The following is a 25,757-nucleotide window of genomic DNA, read 5'->3' on the forward strand; positions in this document are numbered from 1 at the left end:
CGTATAAATGCAAGATATTATTCCAGACACTTATTTAATCTACTTCTTTACGGACTGGAAGTTTCAAATTCAGTTTTATATTATGCACTGAGAAAAGTCAGTTTATCTTAACCTTTCAATTCAAACTAATGGAGGTTGCTGCAAAACAGTGCCAAGCATAATGGTGAAGGCACTCCCTTGCCCCATATAACTCTAGCTGGAATATTCTACGAAGGACTCCACAAGCCTGACAGTGTAACGTGGGTATCTGAGCCTTCTGGAACGAGTGTGTATTAATAAAAACCCCCAAGCATCTTATGGTCACTTGCGAACACAAGTCTACTGTGCAACAAAGCCTTGTACCACTAACCAAGCCATCGTAATAACTGTCATTTTAAATTTTAGAGCAGCACTTGGTCTAGACATTTAACCTGTTTTGCTTCCCACTGTACTCATATACACTTCCTGACAAATCAGGTGACTGAATCAAGAACATAAGAATTTTATTAATAACTGTAATAACACAAGACCTGAAGTGTTGAAAATTACAAATAGAGTACTTTGGTATACCATTTAAAGGTACCATACCCGGTTAAATGGGTCTCAGATTGCCTTATGAAAGTTCTAGGCATATCACCTTCTTGGACTCTCCCTGCATGGCTGCCCTTGGTTTCATCAATATCTACAATATTTTTACCAGAAACTTACAGGTAGCAGGCAGTTAAGTTAAGCTCAAAACTCAAATCTTACCTCCTGATTTATCAGTGTCTTTCTCCATCTCACAAAGTTCTTTTTTAAAGGTCTGGTGCTCAGGATCATGCTCCTGGGAGAAGGAGAAAGAATAAGTTGGGACGGGGAAGGTGAAGAAAGAAAAATTTTATTTTAAACATGACATGACATTTTCTTCAACATTAAAACATGTTTTAAAATAGACTAGTTCACCACTCTAATGTCCAGAGCTTAACAGAGTAAAGAAACATATACACTAGCATTTCCAAAAATACAGTTCCAACCTCAGGATGGCTCTATGAATGAATGGACATTTAAAGCACTACACATAATCCTACATCTGGCTGCAGGAGGATTCCAGATAAGACAAATTTCACACTGAATCTGTGGATAAATTTTTCAAAAACATTTAAATGATTTAGGAGCCTAAGTCCCATCTTCAAAAATGACTTGGGTGCTTATGAAAATATTGTCCAACATCTTAACGCATGAAATAGTCAATAGAGGAGTTTGTGGTCAAAAGGTGACATCTCACCTTTCTGGTACAATTATTTGAATTACAGATGTATGGGTCCTTCTGCTGCTTTTTTTCCTCCCTTTTGCATTCATACGCTCGGACCCGGGCACAAGTCATCATCCTCTCAAAGTACAAGTAAACAGGATCCTTGTCCTCATCCCGAATCTGCAACTCAAACAGAACCACTTCATTCGAGATACATATCCAAGCTGTGAAACAGCTCCACATTCTAGTGTCCCTTACCTCCAGCAGTGCTTCAATAAACAGAAAAAATAGCAAGGAGTGCTCCTGCTTTCAAAGGGGCAGTTTCCTTCCTAGTACCAGACCTCCATCTAGGTTTTACTTCTGAATTAAGTTTTATTTTAAGTAAAAAATCTAGGTGCAAAGACAACTATTCTGCTTAACCTGGCAGATGATAAAGAGAGAGATTCTGCTTTGAGGAAACCTGCTGAATTCTGGTCACATCTCTACATACTTCTCTATCAGTATCCCTGTGGAAGGTTTTACTTTTCACATTTTCATGGGCTAAAACACAAAGCAGACTTTTCAATGCTTTGGCACTGGAAATCAAAATGTCTTCACGGTCTAAAACAAAAAATCCATTATTTTTAAAATATATTTCCTCATTTGTCTTGCACATCATTCATTAATTATATAAGCTACATTGAATAGCTCAAGTATTTAAGGAAATGGAATGTTCTATATTTTGCAAAATAGCATGCATTATTGCTAGAAATTCACAACCCTTTTTGTCCATACTTGTACTCATGCAATAATGTGTTTATAAAAGACAAACGGATTTTAAAATTGGGAAGAAAAAAAAAATCAACCCCACCTCACCAAAATTCTATTTACAAAAGTATCTAATTATGGACTTAAATCTCATATCAACCTACTTCAGATACTGATTTGTACAGATTTTTAGTGAAGGCTGGTTTGTTTTTTTAACACACAAGGAGGTTTTGCCCTCTTCCTTTGAAAATAGAGCATCTTCCTTTCCTTGCTTACCACTGGGTTGGGTTTGGGAGTATACACTCTCCCTGGTTTGACTCCATTGGAAGATTTGTTCTTACTGGAAGGCAAGAGCTCTGGGGTAGGCAGCACCAAAGGTTTCACTGGTTCAATGACAGATGGTGTTGGGATGTAAATTGGTTCTGGATCTATCTCTCCTTCTACTTTTATCCACAATGGGCAGTTCCTAATAGGCTGCTCTGGCTCTGTATCACAGATAGCTGAAAAATGAAAGAGGAAAAATGTTTTTTAAAACAGCATATTTTTGCAGTGAAAATGTCTCATCTAATGCTACAGTAATTACAGAAATATCCATCTAAGTCTAAGTACTGCCTCCTATTAGTTAACCACTCACATTCCCAGGAAATAGCACTGGTTCTCTTTCTGGGCTCAAGCTCTAGGCAAGAGTGGCTGGTCCTTGCCCACACCAAGGGGAAAGGGAAAGGAACCAAGGTAAAAATTACATTAAACTTCATCTTCATTTACCAAATGCCAACAGTAGTAGAGAATGCTGTCACTATTTAAATATTAAACAAAAATAAAGAAAGTAGTTCTACGCATTGTGCAATCTTCTTCCGTATTGTGTAATAAAATCAAGACACCCAAGACTTTGTGATGTTTCTCTGTAGCATGAGAATCTTATTCATTCCATAAATCAAACTGACTGGAACATGATGAGACAATGCCATCAATATTTAAGAGTACGAACAAAGTACAGTCCACATCAATTTCAACCTCTCTTTGGTGTTTAATACATTACTGACAGCTGCCATCTTATTTCCCCAATACACATTCGGGGACAGCCCCTCAGCTGGTATAGAAGTCAGCATAGCTTCATTGAAGTTAGTGAAGCTAAGACAACTAACATCAGCTGAAGATATGGCCCTAGATGTTCAGTTGTTGTGAGAAGGATTAATGAAATACTGGGCAAAGCAAACAAAGGAGTGAATAATACTGAAGTCCCAAATTACATAATGATCAATGTGTTGTGACTCACATCCTGGGCCTCTGAACTGATTTAGGATGATAATCAAGTGACAGACTTTTTACAAGTACCCTGAATGATACCTGGCTATGTTACAAGTCATAAACCCATAAAAAGTTCCAAAAATGTCAACCATGCAGCTAAATGAAAGGCAGATTTCTAAAATATCAATAAAGTAGGAAACAAGATTTGCTTCTAGTTAGTTTCTGGCAAAGTAGGTGGAAGTTGCATGTACAGAAATCTCTTAGAACTCACCCTACTTTCTTGATTCAGCAAGGTGTTTGCTATAAATTCAACATAAAAATCTCATGAAAAAGCATATGGCTTTGAAATTGTTTTGAGTGATCACTCTGCCCCTAGTAATACTCACTGTATTCCACCTTCTTTCTCCTCCTCCTATCTTTCTGTTTCAACTCATCTTCTTCCCCATCACCCTCTTCTTCCAACTCCTCCTCTTCCTGCTGCTCTTCCCCTTGTGGCCCATAGAATACAAGGCTTCCACGCACAGCTTTCTTCAGGATTTTCTTGTGTTTGGATCCTCCCTTTACTACCAACACCCTTCTTTTCAAGCAAGTGCAGCCAAACATACAGTCAGGCCTGCGACAATGGGTAGGCTGACGCTTTTCCAGTGCTAGGCTAGCACAGACACAACCCAGACGGCAGAAATCATTGTTGCACGGTGGTGCTCGCCTTCTGATTATTTTGTGGATAGGTTTATTTTTAAGAGAAGCCTAAAGTTTAAAAAAAATACATACGTATACATTTGAAATTCTATTGAGATAAAAAACATGCATGCATACAAGATCTGCATACACAATCAATGCCACCACACAATTTACATCAGGTACAGGATTTGCAATTTAAACTGAATGACGGGACACAGAGTGGTGTCTTCAAGGGGATGGTCATGCCCACCCCACCCTGATTGACAGGTCTGGTTCTGCCTCTGAGCAAGCTGCAGTCAGCAGAAGACCAACTATAAGGAAGCTGAGGACTTGCCCTGGGCAGAAGAAACTGCAAATTACACTGAATGACAGGATAGAGAACAGTTGCACTAAAAGTTGCTGTGCGGTCATGTCACCTGATGTTCTACAGTGGGTAATCCAAGAAGCAGAAGAGCTGAGATTCATACTTAATGAGTAGGGCCCTACCAAATCCACGGTCCATTTTGGTCAATTTCACAGTCACAGGATTTTAAAAATCATAAATTTCATGATGTCAGCTATTTAAATCTAAGATTTCACAGTGTTGTAATTGTAGGGGTCCTGATCCCAAAAAGGAACTGTGGTGTGGGAGGGTCGCAAGGTTATTGTAGGGGGAGTTGTGGTGCTGCTACGCTTACTTCTTCGCTACTGCTGGCGGTGGTGCTGCCTTTAGAGCTGGGCAGCTGGAGAGCGGTCGCTGCTGCCGGGATCCCAGCTCTGAAAACAGAGCCGCTGCCAGCAGCAGCGCAGAAATAAGGATGGCCTGGTATGGTATTGCCACCCTTACTTCTGAACTGCTGCCTGCAGAGCGGGGCCCTCAGTCAGCAGCCACCACTCTCCAGCCGCTCAGCTCTGAAGGCAGCAGCGCAGAAGAAAGAGTGGCAACACTGTGACACTTCTAAAATAACCTTGTGACCCCCCTGCAACTCCCTTTTGGGTCATGACTCCCAATTTGAGAAACACTGGTCTCCCCCCATGAAATCTGTATAGTATAGGGTAAAAGCATACAAAAGACCAGATTTCATGGGAGGATACCAGATTTCACAGTCCATGAAGCATTTTTCATGGTCGTGAACTTGGTAGGGCCCTATCAATGATACACCTAGGAATTGATATAAGCAGGACTTATTTTCAATTAAATACATTAAAGCAACGTCAATTCTGTGCAAAGTTAAAAAAAAAACAAAACAGGAAATGCCAAGTTACCATGTATGTACCTGTATGTTTTATGGTACATAGTTAACAAAATTAACCGAATATATTAAGATACATATCAAAATTCTATGTTAATATAACATTTTGTACACTTACAATTCCAGGATGTACAAAGGTTATGATTCCTAGAGCAACATTAATTCTTGCACTTATCTAGTATTTTCTATTCCTCTTTTCTTTCTGATATATGTATCTTTTCCCATGTTAGGGGTCTTGCAACTGCCACTTCTACTGGGCAGACAGTAGGCTTTCACTCTGTCCCAGGTGGGCAGTGCCTCTTGCCAATGACACTGGCAAATCCAAACACCACTATTGGCAATGTAGCTCCCAGAATAGCAGAAATACTATTACTGAGCAGGTCCTCAAAGAATCAATCCTGAAGCACTTGCATGAGAGGAAAGTGATCAGGAACAGCCAGCATGGATTCACCAAGGGAAGGTCATGCCTGACTAATCTAAACGCCTTCTATGATGAGATTACTGGTTCTGTGGATGAAGGGAAAGCAGTGGATGTATTGTTTCTTGACTTTAGCAAAGCTTTTGACACGGTCTCCCACAGTATTCTTGTCAGCAAGTTAAGGAAGTATGGGCTGGATGAATGCACTACAAGGTGGGTAGAAAGCTGGCTAGATTGTCGGGCTCAACGGGTAGTTATCAATGGCTCCATGTCTAGTTGGCAGCCGGTATCAAGTGGAGTGCCCCAAGGGTCGGTCCTGGGGCCGGTTTTGTTCAATATCTTCATAAATGATCTGGAGGATGGTGTGGATTGCACTCTCAGCAAATTTGCAGATGATACTAAACTGGGAGGAGTGGTAGATACGCTGGAGGGGAGGGATAGGATACAGAAGGACCTAGACAAATTGGAGGATTGGGCCAAAAGAAATCTGATGAGGTTCAATAAGGATAAGTGCAGGGTCCTGCACTTAGGACGGAAGAACCCAATGCACAGCTACAGACTAGGGACCGAATGGCTAGGCAGCAGTTCTGCGGAAAAGGACCTAGGGGTGACAGTGGACGAGAAGCTGGATATGAGTCAGCAGTGTGCCCTTGTTGCCAAGAAGGCCAATGGCATTTTGGGATGTATAAGTAGGGGCATAGCGAGCAGATCGAGGGACGTGATCGTTCCCCTCTATTCGACATTAGTGAGGCCTCATCTGGAGTACTGTGTCCAGTTTTGGGCCCCACACTTCAAGAAGGATGTGGATAAATTGGAGAGAGTCCAGCGAAGGGCAACAAAAATGATTAGGGGTCTGGAACACATGAGTTATGAGGAGAGGCTGAGGGAGCTGGGATTGTTTAGCCTGCAGAAGAGAAGAATGAGGGGGGATTTGATAGCTGCTTTCAACTACCTGAAAGGGGGTTCCAAAGAGGATGGCTCTAGACTGTTCTCAATGGTAGCAGATGACAGAACAAGGAGTAATGGTCTCAAGCTGCAGTGGGGGAGGTTTAGATTGGATATTAGGAAAAACTTTTTCACTAAGAGGGTGGTGAAACACTGGAATGCGTTACCTAGGGAGGTGGTAGAATCTCCTTCCTTAGAGGTTTTTAAGGTCAGGCTTGACAAAGCCCTGGCTGGGATGATTTAACTGGGAATTGGTCCTGCTTCGAGCAGGGGGTTGGACTAGATGACCTTCTGGGGTCCCTTCCAACCCTTATATTCTATGATTCTATTAAACAAAAAAAGATGGCTTCTCTGGGTTAGAAATTCTTCTTGAAGTGGACAAAAGCATTTCCACTGGGGAGTTCTAATTAAGAAAATTATATTGTATCAACAATTTTTAACTCAAATAATAGCTGTTGCTACAACAGAAACATGAGTCCAAGACAAGAAGTTGATTCAATGTGGACAAGGGTGGGGACTGCCAATACAACTATACACTTTTCCTGGTTAACTGTTCTTCTGAAATGGCAAACCCCTTCCTTCTTTACAGTACAAGTGAGTGAATTTAGTACAGTTGAGCTTCTGACTATCTCCAACTGTCTAAATTGCTGGTACAGATAGACAAATTAAGAAAACATTTTCTTGACTTTTTCTACAGAGCAATACATCTAACCGGTAAGAAAAGGTGACCCCGCACCCTGTATATTTTTATTAGCATCATTATCTCTTTGTTAAACCCTACCTACGAAGCACTGGAGTGCAGAAGTAGTAGGTTTGATAGGGAAGAGAAGGGAGGTAATTACAGTAGCTTACCTGAGCAGTGAGCAGAGTTGCCAGGGATATGTCTGCTCGTTCTTCTGTGATGTAGGTCCGTGGTTTCCCATCCCACAATGCACAGTCCTCTAAGTCCATCAACTTCACCTGAGATTTAGACAAACCTGGTGGGCGAGTAGCCTGTTGCTGCTGGTGTGCCTGACGCAGACTGATCTGCTTTGGCAACATGTTTTCTTCTAGAGCTGGCACCATAAAATTATCCACCTGATTAGCCATGTTGCTACTTGGCAGAGACTTAGTAACCTTCTCCCCTGGGACTGAAAAGCTGTGTTTCTGCTTTAATACAACAGGTGAAGGAAGTATGGGTTTGTAGGATGGTTTTACTCGGCTCTTTGAAGCTGTCTGTTTATTCTGAGTTTTCATCTTCCTAGAGGCAGAAGACACAGCGAGAGGCTTAAAAGTATAAGAGGTGGATGGAGTGCTGGTGGATTGCTTCTTTAGAACACTGTCTAGTGTTCGTACATAGCTAGTGCTCTTGGTTGGCAGCTGATAAACCACAGGAGAAGTGGAAGTGCTAGAAGAAAATCCCATGCTTGTTTCCATCAGCTTCCCTTCATTTTCCAGGTATTCATCCAGCTTGTCACTGCAGAAAGCGGAGCGATTCTTCAAAGACCCTTCTGAACCACTACCTGAATAAATATGGAATCCAAATACACAGGAAATAACTCCAGAGAAAGTACATTGTCAGTTCTCCTAATAGGTAGAGTCAACAGAGAACAGTAATTTCTTTAACTTTCCAAAGCTTTTATACAATATCTGGGTATGAAATGGGTGATCATAGCACAGCACGCATGCATGCCAAATATGGCCACTCAGTTCAACAATGCACCTAGCAGCCACTGGAATTTTTGATATGGATGGGTGGCTCATGGCAGTTACAAGTCTCAGGGTGCAGTGTTCCATCTCGCTCTGAATGGGTAACTATGAAGACCTATTTGAAGCACTACAAACTAGGATATGTAGTCTCTCCAAGGTACACCTTTGCATTAAAAAACTATTACAGTGGTTGCAATCGAACTACAGTTTATTTAAATTCAGTGTAGCCTTCTGGCAAGTTGCCAAAAGCAGCCTCCCATTAGGCAAAGGTTGGGTTTCCTCAACCTATGAAGTATCAACTCCCATTATAATTTTAAACATATATACCCAAGAAATTGCAGATTCTTCCCCAAAGAACAGTCTAAAGCAACACTGAAGATAAGAGTTCCCACACCTCTCTAAACAAGGGTTGTTTATATAGAGTCCAAAATGGATCAGTAATAACAACCCTATTTCAGTTAGCTTTTGCCTTTTCTCAGCAGTCATTTGTACAAAATAAAAATCACACTTTTATCCTATTTCAAAGTAGAATAAATCACAATGGGAAAATAAAATCTCTCTGATTCCACAAAACCCCATTCAGATCTTTGAATCTGTATCAGTGAAATCACAGTAACCAGGGGATTCTTTACTCATGACCATTTCTGCTCCAAAAATTTCACTAAAAATTAAAATAAAGCATTAAGTAAACTGAAAGGATCTGCTCCTAGGACAGAAAAAGGGCCACATGTATCACATGGAAACACTCTTTTCTACCTCTTACCTTCATTTCTAGAAGCACTGTGAAACTTCCCTCGCCAGCCCTTGATCTTGGTAAAATCATTCGTTTTCCCTGTCCTGGAAACAAAGGGAAACCCAGCATCTGGAAAGAAAACAAGCCAGCCTCACCTTATCAACCAGGTGCAAAAACATTACACATGAATGAATAATGATCCTCTACATGTGGAACAATACCACTTCTAACTCAGCCCCCTAACAACATGGAAGTCTAACTGACTGTGACTACAGCACCCTAAAGCAAAGTAACAGACAAAAAGGCTTAGAATCGACATTTGGGGCCTCAATTTCAGGAGTCCGGTCTATATGAAATATCACCAATACCATACACACAAATGACTCCATGCGTACATGCAAACTGGAAATTTTCTTTGAGCTCATGGCTAGACAGGCAATCTATGTGTATCCATTAGGGAAAACCCAATTTTATACACATACATGCGTGCCTGCACTAAGCAGGTGTACAGCTGCATGACAATGCCATTACTGAAAATCAGAGCCTGACTGTCACATGGTAGACCACTTGGCCAAGAAGTTCATAGTAATTTAAACAGCAAGTTTATGATATATGGCTTTCGTATAAAGATTCCTCATTAAAAACAAAAAATTCCTATGAGATACCTTCTCATCACTGACATTCAACTTTATTTAAAACTCCTATTCCACATACACAACTAATCCCAACCCCTCAAGCCCCCAACAATAATGCTGAAAGAATAGATAATGTATTTTGAAAGCATGGTTTACCTACCCGAACAGCCAGGATTGATTCTTGGGTAGTTCCACAAAGAGTAGTTTTTTGAGTAGGAGAGTGGGAGCTGCACACCCAAATATTTCAGGTCAATGCTCATTGTTGGGTCCACAGAGTTCAACTTTAGTCCCACTGCAAGAAGCAAGTACCAGTGAAAATCACACAGCCATGCAAACTATTAGCAAAAAGAAGCAGCAAATCTTTTAAGATGATACATTTCTCAGCTTATACAAGTAATAAAAAGTTACTTTAAAAGAGTTTGCATTCATTCTGTGTTTTAACAGACTTGAAAATAGAAAAAAGAATGGCCAGGGGTTCCAGTTTCCCACCAGACTTCAACTCCTATGCAGTTTAGATACTACAGTATCTGAGATCATACCACCCTATTAAGATGTGCTTGGGATGAGATAAAAAGGAAAAACCACTTTCATCTCTCTCTGTCCAGGGAAGAATGTAAAGATCCTATTGCACTTTTTGAAAAAGAAGAAAGGGTCAACCTCTGTTCTCCTGGGCAACATTCCTTATCTCAAAACAGGTGCTAATATCCACAAGCTGGGTGTAAGATATTGCTTAAGTTTTAACCGGATATAATATTCCTTACTTCTTATCTTAAAATTGTTACCTACTGTTGTTGTCCACCACTGAACAGTTGTGCCAACAGCTGTAATGGGTGAAGTGATTCCTGAATATTTATATCAATTTACATACAAACACTAATGTGTTTTTTGGAAGAAAAAAGTGCTATAAAATAGAATTAATTATGATTATGGCTATTGTGTTTACATATTCAGTCACTGCACAATCAGTAAGATACTGATGGAATTCTCATTCTTTTGCAAAGTATTATGGAATACCATTAGTATGAGAAGCACTATATAAAAATAAATTTTCTTAGTAATTGAATAGAAAAACGAAGTGAAAGAAGTAACAATTGTATAGAATAATTCAACAGAGCAAGCTCGTAGGTACAAAGGAATTTCCAGACTCTTATCCCCTTCCAAGTCCCCACGTGCTTTTCCTCTAAGGAAACTTGCAATGGTTGGGATAAAATAAAGGTATACCAATCATAATAGTCACTTTCCCTCATTTTAAGCAGCAGCAGAAGGGGGATTCTAAGTGAACAAGTCGATCAATAAAATGGTTCATCTGGAGATGTATAGCTGAACAATTTAGGATCTAGGTAATAAAAGTGACCTTTCGTATGTGCATGATCATTTAAATTTAAATGTGTACATATTGTGCTGTGGAATTTTTTTTCTGAGAAGCCCCAGACTGAACAAGCTTGGGGAAAGTCCCTATCTCATCCCAGAATACATCAATTCATGTCAAGATTAAAAATGACAAAAGATGAATTTAACAACAACAAACAGAACAGAGTTCTCTTGAAGCCTCCAAATTAATGAATCCCAAGCAAGATCTTTTCTTTATTTCATGTGTAACATTCATTTCCTCACAACCATGAAACTGATAATCTGCATGAATTCTGAAGATTATTTTTATTGGTGGGATTGAGGTAATACCCAGAGAAAGAACAGTTACTGTACAGTAACTGTGGTTCTTTGAGATGTTGTAATCAAGTGTGAATCCCACTGTAGTTGCACGTGTACCACATGCACACTACCTGAGTCCTTTGAGTAGCAGCGTCCTTTAGGGCCACGTGTGTGCCTGTGCCTTGTTGCATGCCTGTGTGAAGACATAAAAGGCAGTGGCCACTACCTTTCCTGAGTTCCCTCGCAACTCGAAGCCAGTGACAGCTGAGGATTCCAAAAAGCAGGGATGAAGGATGGGTCATGGGATCCACACTGACTACAACATCTCAAAGAACCACAGTTGCAGTAGGGGAAGTAACCTTTCTTTTGGAGTACGTGTGAGTGGATCCCACTATAGGTGACCAGCAAGCAATATCCTTTCAGGATGGTGGGAAGAAGGCGTTTCAGCTGCATCCATTAATATAGTAACTGAAGAACTGCTCTCCCAAGCTTGGCATCAGACTTGACTGCTAAGCCCAAAGTAAAACGCTTGACAAGGTCAGTGGTCCACAGTGCTGTTTTGCAGATTTCTGATATCAGCACATTACTGAAGCAGGAGAAAGATGTTGCTTGCAATCTGGTGGAGGGAGCCTTAATGTTGGCTAGGAGAAGTACATCAGCCTCCTGGTAACACAGTGAGTTGCATTGTGTTATCCATTTCTTATTCTATGTGAAGAGGTGGCCTGACCTTTAGAATGCCTGGCTAGTGCCAGAAATACACTGGGAGACCGTCTGAACAGTCTGGTCCTGAATGTAATAAAGCAAGGACCTGGACACAGCATATGCAACTTCTCTTCTCCCAGTGTGGAGTGTGGCTTTGGGAAGAAGACTGGTTTAGATTAAATTCTAAGACCACCATGAGGATAAATTTTGGATGAAGTTTTAGCACCACAATATCCCTATGCAATGTTGTATACAGAGGTTCAGCCATAAGTGCTTGGCACTAACTCACTCCTCTAGCCACAGTGATAGCCACTATGAAGCCTGTCTTTGGAGTGAGGAAATATAGGGAGCATTCTGAAGGAGGTTCAAAGGGAGGCTTCATAAATCTAAGGAGGATGATGTTGAAGTCCCAGGCAGGAGTAGGTTCTAAGACTGGTTGGTAGGTACGTAATAGCCTTCTGAAAAATTTTGATAATGTTCAGTGAGAAAAGACCAAGCAAAACAGTTCAGGTAAATGGCAAGCTGAAAATGCTGCAAGGTGGATCTTAATAGAACTGAACGTTTAAGTGCGATAGTCAAAGATCATCAATACTGAGGTCTGGACCAGGTCCAGGCCATACTGGACTGCCCATATAGAGAGTCTCTTCAATTGAGATGAGTAAGTCTTCCTGGGCAGTCTCTTCCTGCTCTGTATCAGGATTTCCTATACCTGTAGGGAGCAGTCTCTGTCTGCAATACTCAACCAGGCAACTACCAGACTGCAGGCACAATGACTTTGCGTCTGAATGGACTATCTGGCAACGGTGCTGGGAACTCAGCTCTGGCCAATCTGGGAGCTGGATAGGCAGCAGAATGGATATTTGTAAGAGGTCTGTCAACCAAAACCATCTCGGCTACTAGGGCAACACAAAGACAGTTTTGTCTTGTTTGATTTTGGCTGCTACCCTGGGATACAGAAGTCCTTGGGATCACTGCAGAAAGAAAGCATGCAGAAGCAACCCCAGGCTTGTGCCCGGTCTGGAACAAATCATCTGGCACTTGATGTTGGTGGCAAACAAGCCTATCATAGAGGTCCCCCAACAAAGGAATATCAGCTCTCTGAAGGACCTCCGCAGTGATCACTCATGTGTGGTAAACAGATTATCTGCCAGGTTGTTGATGACACCCAAGAGGTGAAGAATGAATGGTTTATCATATGTTGGAGCGACCAGAACTTAATAGTTTTCAGACAGAGGGGAGGCCAAGTGTGCACTCCCTTGGTTGTTTACACAGTGCATCACGTACATGTAATCTACCAAGGTCCGCACTGTGTAATTTTGAAGGAGAGATAGGAAGGCCATGCAGGCTAGCCTGATTGCTCTAAGCTCCAGGACACTGATGTAGTGCCCCATGTCTTTAGGGATCAGGTCCCTCGTATTTGTGGACAGCCCAGGTGGACTCTCCAATCTGTCCCTGATGCATCTGTGGTTAAAGTCATTGTCAGGGAGCAAAGAACAGTACCCTTCCATGCACTTTTTTGGGTTCCTTCCACTATCTCAGATCCGAGATGACATGGTGAAACTACAACCTTCTTGTTCATCTGGGGTATTGTTGAGAAATAGATTCACCAGAGACAGAGCTGAAGGGACTACTGGTGAAGTCTGGCAAGCAGCAACACATACATGCTTGCTACATAGGGCCAGCAGACCCATACCATAGCAGACTTTGACTCCCTCAGGGAACTGATGGGCAAGATCCACTGGGAGAATAACATGAGGGGGAAAGGAGTCCAGGAGAGCTGGCTGTATTTTAAAGAATCCTTATTGACGTTACGGGGCAAACCATCCCAATGTGTAGAAAGAATAGTAAATATGGCAGGCGACCAGCTTGGCTTAACAGTGAAATCCTTGCTGATCTTAAACACAAAAAAGAAGCTTACAAGAAGTGGAAGATTGGACAAATGACCAGGATGAGTATAAAAATATTGCTCGGGCATGCAGGAGTGAACTCAGGAAGGTCAAATCACACCTGGAGTTGCAGCTAGCAAGAGATGTTAAGAGTAACAAGAAGGGTTTCTTCAGGTATGTTGGCAACAAGAAGAAAGTCAAGGAAAGTGTGGACCCCTTACTGAATGATGGAGGCAACCAAGTGACAGAGGATGTGGAAAAAGCTAATGTACTCAATGCTTTTTTTGCCTCTGTCTTCACGAACAAGGTCAGCTCCCAGACTACTGCACTGGGCAGCACAGAATGGGGAGGAGGTGACCAGCCCTCTGTGGAGAAAGAAGTGGTTCGGGACTGTTTAGAAAAGCTGGACATGCACAAGTCCATGGGGCCGGATGCGTTGCATCCGAGAGTGCTAAAGGAGTTGGTGGATGTGATTGCAGAGCCATTGGCCATTATCTTTGAAAACTCATGGCGATCCGGGGAAGTCCTGGAGGACTGGAAAAAGGCTAATGTAGTGCCCATCTTTAAAAAAGGGAAGGAGGAGGAACCTAGGAACTACAGACCAGTCAGCCTCACCTCAGTCCCTGGAAAAATCATGGAGCAGGTCCTCAAGGAATCAATTCTGAAGCACTTTAGAGGAGAGGCAAGTGATCAGGAACAGTCAGCATGGATTCACCAAGGGCAAGTCATGCCTGACTAATCTAATTGCCTTCTATGACGAGAGAACTGGTTCTGTGGATGAAGGGAAAGCAAGGGACGTGTTGTTCCTTGACTTTAGCAAAGCTTTTAACACTGTCTCCCACAGTATTCTTGTCAGCAAGTTAAAGAAGTATGGGCTGGATGAATGGACTATAAGGTGGGTAGAAAATTGGTTAGATTGTCGGGCTCAACGGGTAGTGATCAATGGCTCCATGTCTGGTTGGCAGCCAGTATCAAGCGGAGTGCCCCAAGGGTCGGTCCTGGGGCCGGTTTTGTTCAATATCTTCATAAATGATCTGGAGGATGGTGTGGATTGCACTCTCAGCAAGTTTGCAGACGACACTAAACTGGGAGGAGTGGTAGATACGCTGGAGGGTAGGGATGGGACACAGAGGGACCTAGACAAATTGGAGGATTGGGCCAAAAGAAATCTGATGAGGTCCAACAAGGACAAGTGCAGAGTCCTGCACTTAGGATGGAAGAATCCAATGCACTGCTACAGACTAGGGACCGAATGCCTAGGCAGCAGTTCTGCGGAAAAGGACCTAGGGGTTACAGTGGACGAGAAGCTGGATGAGAGTCAACAGTGTGCCCTTGTTGCCAAGAAGGCCAATGGCATTTTGGGATGTATAAGTAGGGGCATTGCCAGCAGACGGAGGGACGTGATCGTTCCCCTCTATTTGACATTGGTGAGGCCTCATCTGGAGTACTGTGTCCAGTTTTGGACCCCACACTACAAGAAGGATGTGGAAAAATTGGAAAAAGAGTCCAGTGGAGGGCAACAAAAATGATTAGGGGACTGGAACACACGACTTACGAGGAGAGGCTGAGGGAACTGGGATTGTTTAGTCTACAGAAGAGAAGAATGAGGGGAGATTTGATAGCTGCTTTCAACTACCTGAAAGGGGATTCCAAAGAGGATGGATCTAGACTATTCTCAGTGGTAGCGGATGACAGGACAAGGAGTAATGGTCTCAAGTTGCAGTGGGGGAGATTTAGGTTGGATATCAGGAAAAACTTTTTCACTAGAAGGGTGGTGAAACACTGGAATGAGTTACCTAGGGAGGTGGTGGAATCTTTTTCCTTAGAAGTTTTTAAGGTAAGGCTTGACAAAGCCCTGACTGGGATGATTTAATTGGGGATGGGTCCTGCTTTGAGCAGGGGGTTGGACTAGATGACCTCCTGAGGTCCCTTCCAACCCTGATATTCTATGATTCATTGCAATCAGGAATAATTCTAACCTAAGTAATAGCAACTGCATCGACAGGAACCTGTCCTTTGGAAGGTATGCTCTTGCTAACCCAAGTTGATCAGTGCTCTTATGAACTCATTCAGTGATGGGATAAGATGATTTTTTGTAGTTCACTATGAGACCTGGCTGAGAGAACATATTTCAGGCTTGCCGCCATGTCCTGCTGGGATCTGCCTTCCCACAACTGATCATCCAGGTAAAGGTATACATGAATGTCTTTCCTTCTAAGATGTGCTGCTACTATCTTTGGACACCTCATGAAGATTCTTGGTGCCATGGAGAGTTTGAATGGCAGTACTTTCTACTTGTAATGATTTGGCCCACCATGAATCTGAACTATTTATTGTCAGCTGGGTGGATGATTTTATGGAAGTACGTGTCCTGTACGTAAAAGTTAAGAGTTAGAAACCAGTCATGGGCCTGAAGATGTGGGATGACAGAGGCAAGCGTTACCCTGAATCTGAGATGACGCATGTATTTGTTCAATCTCCTCATATCTAGGATAGGATGAAGACCCGCTTCAGGATAAGGAAGTGACAGGAGTAGAAGCCTCTTCCCTTGTACTACCCCACCTACCTAAATGAAGTAACAAGTCTGCTTGTCTTTGTAACATGCAGTGTTGTAGCTGTTTCAGTCCCAGGGTATTAGAGAGAGAAGGTGGGTGAGCTAATATCTTTTACTGGACCCACTTCTGTTGTTGATTGAGAAAAGCTTTTGAGCTTACACTGAGCTCTTCGGGTGACCTCTCACCAATAGAAGATGGTCCAATAGAAGATATTACCTCCTTGTCTGTTTGTAACAGGCTTTTGTGAGAAGGGAAAGGGTATGGAGTGGGAAAGTACAGAAGAGCCTTAGGATACAATGTCTAATGCCCATTTGTCAGTTGTCCCAGTGGAAAGGGGCCAGGCAGTTGCTGAAGGTGGAGAGAGGCTCCAGAATGAATGCAGTGCAACTCTTGACGCTTCTGTCAAATCTGCGGCCTCTGAGAAGGAAGTAGGTTAGCCAAAGAGGTGGGAAATGGGCATCCCCTGGAGCACCTTGTCCTCTTTCTTTGTCATTACTCTGGTCGTTAACTCAAGGAGTAAGATAATGTCCTCGGTCTCTGCTGGGGCTGGTACCTATATGTTTTTCTATAGGGTGTCAGTATATGGTCATTGAGGGAATTGAATACCGTTCTCTGGCTGAAGTGCTCCATCACTGTCTGCTCCCTTCTGGTTTTGGAATAAATGAATCTCACTACCACAGACAGTAAAGGGAAACTGAAGGAGGGTTGCTGCAGCTCTGCCATTTATGCCCTCACACAGGCGCAAGAGGAAGCATCAGTGGCCACATCACACACTTCTGTTCAAAAGTCTCTGATTCCATTCACATGAGCACCTACAGTGGGATCCACAGTGAAAGATACTTGAAGAACCACCCAAACTCAGGTCCCCACTGTGGTAAGCACAGTATTAAAACACAGTAGGAAACAATTCCTGCCCCAGAGAGCTTTACATATATACCTTCCTGGAGACTAGGATGTATCACTTGCTTATGCCGCAAGGACTTCAGATCTTCCAAGAGTTCTTTTTCCAGCAAGCATATTCTTGCTCGACAACCTGCTCAGAGAATGAAAGATATTATTGTGTATGCAATGAGATTGCACATGCTATGCAAAATTCTGATACACTGTTCATTTAAATACTTATCTCCCACTGTATCCTTACACCTTCTTTTATCAAGGCCAAACCACCCAAATTCCATCCCCCCCCGCTTTTTTTAAACTATTATTAAAGGTTATTGAGTGTTACCTGGATCACTTGTAGCTAGCAAGGAAGTCTGCAGATTCTGTGATTCTTCTCCTCCAACTCTATCAACAGTGTGAATGTCGAGAGCTTCCTACATGCAAAAAGAGCCTCAAATAAATGTAAAGTGCTTTAAAATCAAATGCTCATCTCGACACAAGCTAGACAGCCATATCATTAAAACAGGCTATTAGAGTGGCCTAATTATAGTGCTTTGCATTACTATGCACCAAACTCCAGATTCTAATCACTCATTCTCGCTGAGCCAGTGATAATCAAGAGTGCTATGAAGGTAGAAAACGCAGACAGTGCTACAACTACAAATTTTTTAAATAACGTTTTCAGGGATCCCAAAGGAGAAAATTATTATTTTCAGCTTATGACCACTGAGAAGCTAAGTTAAGCCACTGCTCCTTTTGAGCATATTAAGTTTTATTGAGGACACTGAAGGAAGAGTGATTTACCTTGGATGCAAAGGACACAAAGAGGACTCCATCCACATCCTCAAGATCTGGCTTAACATCTGGAAGGATACTTCCTGATCCCAAGGAGGCATTCTTGCTTGTCACTGCATTCTTCCCTATGTTTTTAGGGGGTCGTCCAGCCTTGGAGATCTTTAGCTTTCGTGGCCTTCCCCTTCTACTTGGGCCGGATGACATAGGATTTTGATTAGTACCAGTACCCTTCTGGGACATGGGATTCCTTAGTACACCTGCTTTTTTTCTTCCAGCAACGTCTCTGGCTGAAAAAAGGCCACCTGTAGAGCTCCCAAGCTTGAAACTAGATGATTTAGATATGGTCCATGGTGCCTCTTTGATGGAACAGTATTTTTGTGGCACTTTGTTTCCAGAGTACTGTTTTTTTACAGCTACTTCCTCAGTTTCCATGACTGTGTGTAAGCAAGAGTCCTTATGATTTTCAAAACAAATAGGCAAGGAGTCCAATATTGCACTCACTGGGGATTTATCCTTCTTACAAGAGGAGAGCATGGTCTGTGGCAGCTCAGAGATCTTTACCGTGCTCTTGGTGACTGCACAGGGCTCTAAATAGACTACAGGCATCTTCCCACTATCCAATTTTAACATTTTGGCTTTGGCAACACCTGAAGGGTTGGCCAGCATTCGTTTGGTGGACCTGACTCCTGCATCTTTTCTGTCCATCTCACTGTGTTTTCTCAGCTGTTTCTCTAGTATGGGATCATTATCACTATTGGAATATTCATCTGTTTCCTCATCTGTGTCTTCCTGCTTCACAGTTATCCCTTCAATGCACACACTTGACCCATAATCATAGTCATCTACCGGCTCCTCTTTAATGACTACATTGAAGTGTCCATTTGGGTCCAATGGGGATGCTACCCGGGAGCTGCTTTCATAACTGCTAGCGATGGGACTGGAGAAAGTAAACAAGAACTTTACCACACAGATGAAAGACACAAAATTCAAAAAATATCCTGTCATATCAATTATATTTTCCTTCCCTAAAACAGATTCCTCAGTACTGCACAATAAATGGTTATCACAGTAGGAAGATACTACTTTAGCAGGACGTTGCTCCCTATAAGGAACAACACTTAGGTCAGCTGAGCTTGACAGTGACTTTAGGGCAACTGCTGCTAGTTAGGACAAGCTTTCATTTTTAGCATACTAGTTAGCATTCAAGAAACATTATTATGCCATCTCATATGTTTTTTCATCATACAGACTCCAGAGAATATAGTAATTTCTTATTTTAGGTAGCAGGACTCTCTCCTCTGCTCTTATACGAGAATCATATTTAAAAGTAACTGGTATTCTAACCCGTCCCATATGAAATCACCCCATCCATTTGGAAGCCACTGAGCCAGATTCTGCTCTCAATTACTCCAGCGTAAATTCAGAGTAACTCCACTGAACTCAACTGACTTAGTCTGAATTGAAATGGATATCAGTGAAAACAGAACTTGGCCAGACATTAGAGAACTCCAACTGTAGATGCAATTTCATTCTTATAAATAGTTCTGGGAGGTATTGGTTGCTTCCCATCAGTTTTGCTAACATTATCAAAATCTGGCAGCCAGCCATGGAGAAGAAACGCACCTGAAAAATATAATTCCCCCCCCACACAATACAGCTCAGAGAATGATAGTTGAAATTTCAGAAGCAAGCCTATAGGTAGGGCCCTACCAAATTCATGGTCCATTTTGGTAAATTTCATGGCCATAGGATTTTAAAAATCATAAATTTCAAGATTTCAGCTATTTAAATCTGAAATGTCATGGTGTTGTAATTGTAGGGGTCCTGACCCCAAAAGGAGTTGTTTGTGTGTGTGTGTGTGGGGGGGGGGGTTACAAGGTTATCGTGGGGGGGTTTGCAGTGCTGTGACCCTTACTTCTGCACCGCTGCTGGCGGTGGCGCTGCCTTCAGAGCTGGGCAGCTGGAGAGCGGCGGCTGCGGGCTGGGAGCCCAGCTCTGATGGCAGAGCCACTGCCAGCACCAGCACAGAAGTAAAGGGTGGCATGGTATGGTATTGCTACCCTACTTCTGTGCTATTGCTAGCGGGGCGCTGCCTCCAGAGGTGGGGGCCTGGCCAACAGCCTCCGCTCTCCAGCCACCCAGCTCTGAAGGCAGAGCAGAGTAACGGTGGCAATACTGCAACCCCCCTAAAATAACTCTGTGACCCCCCTTTTGGGTCAGGACCCCCAATTTGAGAAACACTGGTCTCTCCTATGAACTCTGTATAGTATAGGGTAAAAGAACACAAAAGACCAAATTTCATACTCCGTGACATGTTTTTCATGGCTGGACCACTTAATGATCTTTCCAAATGTTATTTGTACCGTTACTAACGATTGTAAAGCGCTTTGGATAAAAGTGCTAATCAAAAAAAGCGGTTTTTTTTCCTACAAATAAAAGCACACAACTCATATTTTAATATCAGTACTCTCTCCCCCGCCACGGCAGCCACCGAGATGGGCTGGGAAGGACAGGGTTCTCTCCCCGGCAGCCACCGCCCTGGAGATGGAGAAAGTTGGTCTCTCTCTGGCTGCTGTTGCCCTGCACATATTCCCCCTACCCACTCTTCTCACCCCACTGCCCCCTCCCACCTACCCCCTATTCCCCCCCAAGGCCATCACTCACCTGACATGTGCATCTCCTCCAGGGTTCAGGCACCTAATTAATGGAGCCACGCCTACATGGCTCCACTAATTAGGTGGGTGACCCTTTATTCTCTTATGTGTGGCTGCCCAGGCGTGTACCTTAGAAGGAACTATCCGCAGACCACCTGAATGGAGCTCGCAGACCAAGTTTGAGAACCTCTGGTCTAGTAGATTTTCAGGTTTCCCATACTAATGTGGGAAAGAGCACAATGCTAAACTTTAATTGGGATGGTAAAACCATTGCAAAGGAAAATTATGGTTAACTGTTCCTTAAGATATTTAGGAGTAGTTGCTGCCCATAAAATTTATGAGTTACAAAAACTCAATTAGATAAACCTCTGTCTTTTTAGAGAAGGAGAGAAAGGAATAAAATGGAAGGATTACATTTTTAAAAAGGGAGAGAGATATTTGTGGACAAGGAAAGTCAGAAAAATCTAAAGTAAAAAATATAAAAAAAACCCCACAATTCAGAGAAACAGAGGAAAGGATTTCAGGGGATGGAAGGAGAGAGAAGCAAAAACATACTTTCTGGACAATGCAAAAAGAGACACAATATAATCCAAAACAGGAATGGCAGAGGGCAGTAAACCACAAAGTAAAGAGAAGGTACATCAAAAGTGCAGGACACAGAGTAAATTACATTTTTAAGCTTATTAGATGAAAAGTTGATTGGCAATACAGTTATGTATGGTAAAATACCTCTATATTATTGCTTTATTTCTTTAAAATTCATGGCCATGATTCTGGGGGGGAGGGTTTTTTGGGGGAAGGGGAGGTGTGGTGGCATCTGGGCTCATAGGCTTAGTACTTTAGTTAGGTGCTATTTTGTAAATTTTTCAAGTCTTGAACACTTCATTCATGGAGATCTGAATATACACCACTTTTAATTGAGTAAAATTCTTCTTCTTCCTAAAACACACTTGATATAACTAAATTTTTTACTCATTATAATAATTTAAATTACCATCATATTGATACAATATCAAATCATAAAGCAGTGGTCCCCAAACTTTTCAGGATTGCTCACCCCCCCCTTGCCCCCATCATAGAATCATAGAATATCAGGGTTGGAAGGGACCTCAGAAGGTCATCTAGTCCAACCCCCTGCTCAAAGCAGGACCAATCCCCAATTTTCGCCCCAGATCCCTAAATGACCCCCTCAAGGATTGAACTCACAACCCTGGGTTTAGCAGGCCAGTGCTCAAATCACTGACCTATCCCTCCCCTCCCTACCAGAGCTGGGCCGGGAAACAGCAGGGCCGGGAATGGAGCACCAGGGCCAGACGCTGCAACTGGGGGTGAGGCCAGAGCTGTGGGCAGAGAGGAGGTTGGGTGGCGTTCCCTCCCCACCCCTTCTGGGGACTGGCCTGGGCCGCAACGTGGCCCCTATGCAAATATTCCTCCGTTCCCCCCCGAGGGGGGCATGCCCCATAGTTTGGAGACCATTTTCATAAAGAAATGTATGGGACACATATTTGAGACTCCCAATGCCTTGGAAGAATGCGAGAATTCTTGTGCAAACACGAAATGCAGCAATAAATGAACTTCAAAAACATGATCAAAATTCTCCATAAGGATGGTTCATTATGGTAACCTTCTAAAATAGGATTCCGATTCTTCTCAGAAACAAAAATGTCTGCAAATATTTTCTTCTTGCAATTTTTTTGTATATCACACAGCAATGAAAGTTAAAAGGATACTGATGGTATCTGAATAGACTTCAAACATTTTACAATGTATCACCAGTGAGAGAAGGATTCGAAAACCAAAGCCTTATCTATACTAAATCGCTTTGTAAACTGATTTCAACCTATCTTAACATAAAAAACAGATACTAGGCCAGCCACAAGAAAGGAAATCAGTATGCTCTCCACCTCAAAACAAAAGATGTTGAGATGGTCAAGCCGTTTATTTAAAAAAAAAAAGAAAAAAAAAAGAAAAAGAAAAAAGAAAAGAAAAGAAATGTGGTTGTAAGGAGCCTAATGCGGGTGCTCCAACTGAAAACCAGTTGATGGAGACTAGGCTACCTTAGAATAGTCATATGCAGCAGAGACCTGAGAGATGTATTAGTAGGATGGCTTTTGGAATGACTGTGGACAGAGGACAACCAAGAGGTAGACCAAGGACTCGGTATGTGGGCTGGATATCAACGGACCTCCAAGAGACCAATCTGCACAACAGCCTGGCATATGATCATGAGTTTTGGAAGAAAGCTATAAAGTCACCGACCCAGAATAGGGAAGTGGCAAGAAAGAAAAAGGTTTTGAAACTGATTTTAAATCAAAAAGCTTTTGATTTAAGTAAATTAGTGGTAACACCCTGTGGTACACTATATCAATTTAAGTGTACCTTATATCAATTTAGCTTATGTTGCTATGGAATTAATTTAATTTTAATTAATTTAAATCGCAGTAAGGCATTCTTAAAACGAAATAAGAATATCCATAAGGGGGGCTGCACTGATTTAACTGAATCAGTTTCTAAGCAGATTTAATTAAGTTAGTACAACTTTCTCATGTAGACAAGGCCTGAGAAACAAGAAGTTGCAAAAAAAAAAAAGTGGAATTAATAGCTAGTTACAATGTTGTAAAATAGATCCTTCCTTACAGTGTACTTCCTTTAGTTGTGAAATTAAGACCCCGCTAGATTTAGCAAAATATGATACTCCTTGTATACTCTAGTCCAGGGGTTGGCAAACCTTTTGTCCCAAGGGCCACAGCAGGATTGCAAACTGTATGGAGGGCCGGGTAGGGAAGGCTGTGCTTCCACAAACAGCCCGGCCCCAACCCTCTATCCGACCCCTCCCACTTCCTGCTCCCTGACTGCCCCCCTCAGAACTCCCGACCCATCCAACCCCCTCTCTGCTCCTTGTCCCCTGACTGCCCCCTCCTGAGACCCCCTGACCCTAACCGCCCCCCCCGGGACCCCACCACCTATCCAACCTGCCCCAAACCCCCACCCCCAACAGGCCCTCCAGGACTCCCACGATTATCCGCCTCCCCCCCCGTTCCCCATCCCCTGACCGCCCCTCAGAACCTCCGCCTCACCCAACCACCCCCTGCTCCCTGTCCCGACTGCTCTCCAGGACCCTTATCCCCCCCCCGACCTCCTCCTTACCATGTCGCTCAGAGCAGCATGTCTGGCAGCTGCACTGCCCGGCCAGAGCCAGACATGCTGCTGCGCTGCCCTGCTGCCCAGAGGGCTGCCCATGCAGCGGCATGACTGCGGGGGAGGGGCCCAGCAAGGAAAGGGCAAAGGGCTACCTCCCCGGCCGGGAGCTCAAGGCCCGGGCCGGATGTGGCCCGCAGGCCATAGTTTGCCCACCTTTGTTCTAGTCAATACAGAAATTATGGAGATGTCCATCATGGCACCATAGTTAAGACTGAATTACATTTCACACTTAAAAGCAAATATCTGTTAATGTATTAAAAAAAAAAAACACACACACCCTTTCCTTCCGAAATCACTCACATTTTTAAGTACTGAAGGAATTTTTTGAAAATTTACAAGGATATCCATTAATTAGTTTATGAGTTAAAATTATGTCTTTTAAGAAATGCAACATCTTGGAATATATATATTACACACACACAAAGTCCTGATCAGCCATAACACGTGCCATTTCTGCACAGCCAACAATAAACTATGAAAAATGATAGACCGTAATTGATAGACAGTGTTTCCCCTTAACTGCAGGTCATGAGAATGATGAACAGATTTAATGGAAAAGGGAATGCAAGATTCTTGATACCTACAGAACATAAAAAAGATAGAGTGCAGCCATTTCTTGAATGAGTTATGGAATATTTCCAGTTCTCAATTTTTTTTTCCATAAGTGAGAGAGTGAATGAAGATTATCATTCCTGTGTAGAAGGCAGATACTAAAAAACTAAAGAAAATGCCGGACAACGCTCTGAGAGTAGCACTAGGACTATGGCTACAAAAATATTATATAGCTATACATATATAGTGTCTTTAGTTTTTAATAGAAATGTAATAGCACAGAAGATAGAAAAAAGAAGAGGAAAACACTGTATATCCTAGTACAGTATCCCCTTTTGTATGAATTTTTAGTATGTTTTTGGTCTGAGGTGACAACTGTTCTGAAGAAGAAAGGAAAGTGTTTAATTTTCTCTTAAGACTTAAGATGTCCTAAGTCAGCAAATCTACATTATCTGTCATTGAAGAAGTACCTGTGTTGCTCTCTGTCCCACAGAGCTGAAAAAAAAAAAAAAAAAAAATTCCTGACTCCAAAATAACAAAATACCTGGAAGAATTGCTTGTTGTTCATCTGTACATTTGATACAAGGGTTTTTTTTTATCCCCGAAGAAACAGCTGGATTGAAGAAGCAAATTTTTCAGTTTGAACAAATCCCTTGAGAATATCTCCACATCACTTGCTAACTGATTTCTGTCAATGACAGAACCATGAGAAAGATCTTGCTGGCTTTAGGGAACTTAAATTTCTTGGAGAGAGAGAGAGAGAGAGCGAGCGAGCGAGAGCGAGAGGCCATTTAGACCAGATAAAGTAGTTTTGCCTACAATTATGCAAGACACTCCTACAGCCCCAAAAGAGAGAGAACTCGATAAAACCACTTGTGCCTGAATGCGTCCAGCTGCAAGATTGGGGTTTCTTATAAACTTATAACATTTTTCCAAAGACACCTCCTCCATGTTCTAATCAAAATCTTTTGGGACTTATGGTGGCCTGGGCTAAAGAGGAAGGATCACTTTTGAGAAAATTTTTCACAATCTTAGTTTGATTATTTTTTTTTAATCTGAATTTCTGAAAGGTGATATTGAAAATAAAGCAGCAAAAACACTGCAATAAGAAACACAATTGACCAACTCCTTTCCATTTTGGTCATAGGTGCTCTTAAAAATTAGAATCCTCTTACTCTAAAGAATTAGTTTGGATACAGGTCTCTTGACCTTGAGGTTCTCCTCAGGAGACTTCTGCCTTCTGTTTACGAATACATGAGAAATTTAGGAGAAACTCTTATTTGTCCTGCCTCAAAACTGGAAAAAGTTGCAAAATAAATATAGTAATAATTCCCTTGGTCCCCAT

At 42.3% G+C, this 25,757-nt stretch overlaps 1 protein-coding gene across 14 annotated transcripts in view; it reads right to left on the reverse strand.

The window, feature by feature from the left end:
* Nucleotides 1-25,757, reverse strand: part of MGA (MAX dimerization protein MGA) — a 96,551-nt gene that overhangs the window by 49,501 nt on the left and 21,293 nt on the right. For 13 of the 14 annotated variants that reach the window (XR_007357328.2, XR_012668966.1, XR_007357329.2 and 10 more), the window contains exons 3-12: nucleotides 18,015-18,942; nucleotides 17,557-17,644; nucleotides 17,269-17,364; nucleotides 9,699-9,830; nucleotides 8,934-9,032; nucleotides 7,334-7,983; nucleotides 3,592-3,952; nucleotides 2,234-2,457; nucleotides 1,244-1,390; nucleotides 730-802 (exon numbers count right to left, since the gene is read on the reverse strand). Coding sequence is in view for 11 of the 14 variants with exons in the window: in XM_048855254.2 (XP_048711211.1) it covers nucleotides 730-802; nucleotides 1,244-1,390; nucleotides 2,234-2,457; nucleotides 3,592-3,952; nucleotides 7,334-7,983; nucleotides 8,934-9,032; nucleotides 9,699-9,830; nucleotides 17,269-17,364; nucleotides 17,557-17,644; nucleotides 18,015-18,942 (2,798 nt within the window). In the remaining 3 variants the exon portion in view is untranslated. Of the gene's footprint in view, nucleotides 1-729; nucleotides 803-1,243; nucleotides 1,391-2,233; nucleotides 2,458-3,591; nucleotides 3,953-7,333; nucleotides 7,984-8,933; nucleotides 9,033-9,698; nucleotides 9,831-17,268; nucleotides 17,365-17,556; nucleotides 17,645-18,014; nucleotides 18,943-25,757 lie in introns of those variants that run through there. The other variant, XM_048855260.2, reaches the window with a different exon arrangement.

The sequence above is a fragment of the Caretta caretta genome, chromosome 6, assembly GCF_965140235.1.
Source record: "Caretta caretta isolate rCarCar2 chromosome 6, rCarCar1.hap1, whole genome shotgun sequence".
In the NCBI taxonomy this organism is placed as follows: Eukaryota; Metazoa; Chordata; order Testudines; family Cheloniidae; genus Caretta; species Caretta caretta.